The following is a 3,855-nucleotide window of genomic DNA, read 5'->3' on the forward strand; positions in this document are numbered from 1 at the left end:
CTTTTTAGTACCTTTTATTCCTTAATTTCTGATGTTTTACTTCACACGTTTATTATTATTATTATTGTTGTTGTTGTTGTTGTTGTTGTTGTTGGTGGTGGTGGTGGTGGTGTTGTTTTCGCAATTATTATTATTATTATTATTATTGTTGTTGTTGTTGTTGTTGTTGTTGGTGGTGGTGGTGGTGTTGTTTTCACAATTATTATTATTATTATTATTATTATTATTATTATCATTGTTGTTGTTGTTGTTGTTGTTGGTGGTGGTGGTGGTGGTGGTGGTGGTGTTTTCGCAATTATTATTATTGTTGCTGTTGTTGGTGGTGTTGGTGGTGATGTTGTTTTTGCAATTATTATTATTATTATTATTGTTGTTGTTGTTGTTGTTGTTGTTGTTGGTGGTGGTGATGTTGGTGTTGTTTTCGCAATTATTATTATTATTATTATTATTATTATTTAGTTATCGAGTTTTATTTGATGACTTCTGCATTATTGAGTCAAAACAAAAACAGATTAGATTTCCAAAAAATAATGTTAAAGAAAAACGCTTGTATGTCAGTAAAGAAAGCAGCACATTACATAAGAGACTAAAACCAGAATGAAGACTGCTGGGTTTCGCTGCAAAAATAAGAAGCGAGTGCGACAGTCAAAGTCTCCAGAGGAACCGAGTCTGGTTCTGCAGGACGCTGAATAACACTTACAGCTCACTGACTTATAAACCTGCACTAATTCTACCTGAGACTTCTCATTAAGAAAAAAAAAGCAAATGGTCATCACACCAAATGCTGACTTTGTTTAGTTTATTACTGTTTCCCGCTCTTCATCGTCACCTGTATTTCTCTCAAGTAGAAAGATTTCATTTCATCATTTTTGAAGTCATCTTTAATTTACAGCATTTCTTTACATGTGCTTAAGACTTTTGCACTGTGATGTACAAAACAATACTGTTTAATGGTCATCTACTGATTTCATCATCTTCTTATCTTGTGTGTGTGTGTGTGTGTGTGTGTGTGTGTGTGTGTGTGTGTGTGAGAGAGAGAGATAGCGAGGGTTTTGCTCCACAGTGGTTTATGTAAATGAAAATAAACAGAGTAAAATTAGGCACTGCTGTTTTTGGGATCTTCTCAGAAAGAAAGAGCATTTCCACAGAAACGTGACTTTTTAAGGGTGTTGGTTAGTTAGTTAGTTAGTTAGTTTGTTTGTTTGTTTGTTTGTTTGTTTGAGGTTGTATCTTCATCCTGTTTTACCACTAGAGGGAAGAGTTTGCTTGAAAAATGGAAACTTTTCCACTCAGATTCACCGATAATCACCGCTGCTCAAAGAGCTCTTCTGACTTCGCGATTACATGTGACGGAAACCAAATCTTCCGCGGTCCCGAGCGAACGTTGAGGCCAACCTTGAGCAGGCGCGCCGGAGCGTAACGCATTTGCCTGCATGGTTTACATTTACATACAGACATAATCCACAGGAAGATAAATGGCTTCTTTCCCTGCCTGCTCTCACCATACATTTCCCTTTATTTAAAACAATATCTTCAAAGATCTCCTTTTCCATCGTAACACAAAGCAAATCGAGACTTCATGGTGGCATTTTATTTCCACAAGACTGGTGTGGGGAGAAGAAAAAAAAAAAAATCAAGACCAAACAACATGTTGTGTAGCAGGAACGTGGAAAACGTGGGTTCTCCATTGCTATAGAAACGAGGCTTACGCTGCAGTGATACGAGAGATAATGTCACATTCAGGCTAAAAATACCGTACAACTGCAGGAGAAGTCATGGAATTAAACTAGTTACATGTTTATTTCTTTTTACTATATATATATATATATATATATATATATATATATATATATATATTAGTCCAATCTTGCCAATGCAAATATTTCTGCATGTCTGCCATAGACATACATAGATGACTTTTCCAGTCTCCAGTGCATTCAGGATCTTTATGATATCAAGATAACACTGAACAGTTACAGGTCAATCAATACATGATACGAATCTGTTACTCTCAGCGCAACCATGCACGCAAACTATACCACGCTAACTCATCTAACAGCGAGGAGTAAATAAAGCACACTGATGTTCCTCCAAAGATCTGAGTCCTGCCCCAGTGGAACCAGCACGGAACATGATTCTTGGCTGAAATTTGTAAGAATTAGTGTGTGTGTGTGTGTGAGTATTAGACATGATCCCGATCCATCTGACGGCTCCTCAGCTCGGCTGAAAGCTCTTCAACGGCACCGCTAATAGCTGCGCGGACCAAAGACAACGCCGTCTGAGCGAGCAGGATCTCGGAAAACCGATTGTCCGCAGTCTTTAACGTGTAACAGGATCCGTTGAGGGCGACGAGCGGCGACAGCGTGCCGTATCGCGGAGCTGGGTTTTCAAACGAGTCGTGGTTTTCTTCGTCCGACGAGTGAACGTCTTCTATCGTGATGACGGGTTTGCATTTAAAAACACTCGCATTTTCAACTGGAGCATCGACTACCGGGCCATCTGTAACCGGATCTTCTGGAGACATCCAGGGATCTTCCGGATCGGAATTAGACTCCGCAAGCCCTGTTAGCAGAGCCTCGCTAGTCTGTATCTTGGGCTCCTGTTCATCTACAGGACTTGGGAAGTGAGATTCGGGTGGATGTTGGTGGTTTTCATGAACGAACACGGCATTCGAGTTAACGTTCACCTCTACATTCAAGGAAATCGCTTCCAGAACCTCGCTTTTGGGATCTTGTGATTCCAAGCAGGTTTCCTCATGGATTCTGGTTGCATCCTCGTCAATCCCACTTGATTCATTCGGCTGTTCGTCCACAGCTGGTGGCTCTGCAGCACCAGATGTACGCCGATCAGTTGTTTCTGAAGATATTTCAGTGAAAGTATCATTACATCGTTCTTCTCCGTGTTCTTCAAGTTCCTGCTTGCCTTTGGATGAACGTTTTTTGAAGATGCGCAACATTCGCACCTTGAACTTCTTAACCGGCTCTTGTTCACGCTTCACTTTCAAGGAATCACCTGAATGGGTCAGAAGTTCCCCGTCGTGGATGCTGTTGTGTTCTCTGTGCTGCGTGTTTTCCTCAGCATCCTCCACAGTTTTCATTCCCAGATCCTTTCTCCTCCTAACACAGGAGAAAATCCGTCTAATGGTCGCTCCAGCTTTGCTTCTTCTCCGAATTTTCTTCACGTTCTGCTGCAAATTTGAAGCTGTTTCCAAACACTCGTCCCGGAGATCCGTGCGTGTTCCTCCATCAAGATCTGAAGTTAGGACAGTTTCAGGACTTTCAGGACTCGTCAGCTCGTGCAGTTCAGCACTTTGCTCGGTTTCTGCCGTGTCCAGCGGCGTGTCGTTGTGTCGTCTATGCTTTCTTGATTTCTTCTCATCTTGACCTGGAGACCTGGATTTGCCCAGTAGAAGTCGTGGTGGTCCTGTTAGTTTTCTCTTCAAGCCGGTTTTCTCTTGGAACTCTGCACTGTTGCTTTCTTCAGTCGCCATCGGTTAAGGTGCAATGAGGTTCCTCCAGCAGGTGTAAGGAACCCGTATCGATGAAACACGAAACGATTATTTAGAGGTGGCGTCTTCCACGGACATCAGTGGGTTAAACTGATGAAATTGCTGCAATGCAATAACAACAAAAATCAGGATGAGATCAAAATGAACTTTTACCAACTTTTATTATAATGAACACCATAGAATATATAGAATAGATGATTCATTAAAATGGTCATGAAGCTCCAAATTCAGACTGAATACAGTTTTATGAAGACTAATGATCTCTTAATGTTAAAAGTAAATAGCATTTTTTGCTATCACAAGTCTAAACTCTTAGAAAAAAATGGATTTTCAAGGGTTCTTGGATA

The 3,855-nt window shown here is 40.7% G+C and overlaps 1 protein-coding gene across 2 annotated transcripts in view; it reads right to left on the bottom strand.

The window, feature by feature from the left end:
• Positions 1-1,571: 1,571 nt before the first annotated feature.
• si:dkey-1h6.8 (uncharacterized) overlaps positions 1,572-3,855 on the bottom strand; it is a 5,077-nt gene continuing 2,793 nt past the window's right edge. For both annotated transcript variants that reach the window (XM_053613736.1, XM_053613737.1), the window contains one exon: positions 1,572-3,610. In XM_053613736.1, coding sequence (XP_053469711.1) covers positions 2,183-3,490 — 1,308 coding nt within the window. In that variant the 5' untranslated portion in view covers positions 3,491-3,610 and the 3' untranslated portion in view covers positions 1,572-2,182. The remainder of the gene's footprint in view (positions 3,611-3,855) is intronic.

This window comes from Ictalurus furcatus, chromosome 25, assembly GCF_023375685.1.
Source record: "Ictalurus furcatus strain D&B chromosome 25, Billie_1.0, whole genome shotgun sequence".
Lineage (NCBI taxonomy): Eukaryota > Metazoa > Chordata > Actinopteri > Siluriformes > Ictaluridae > Ictalurus > Ictalurus furcatus.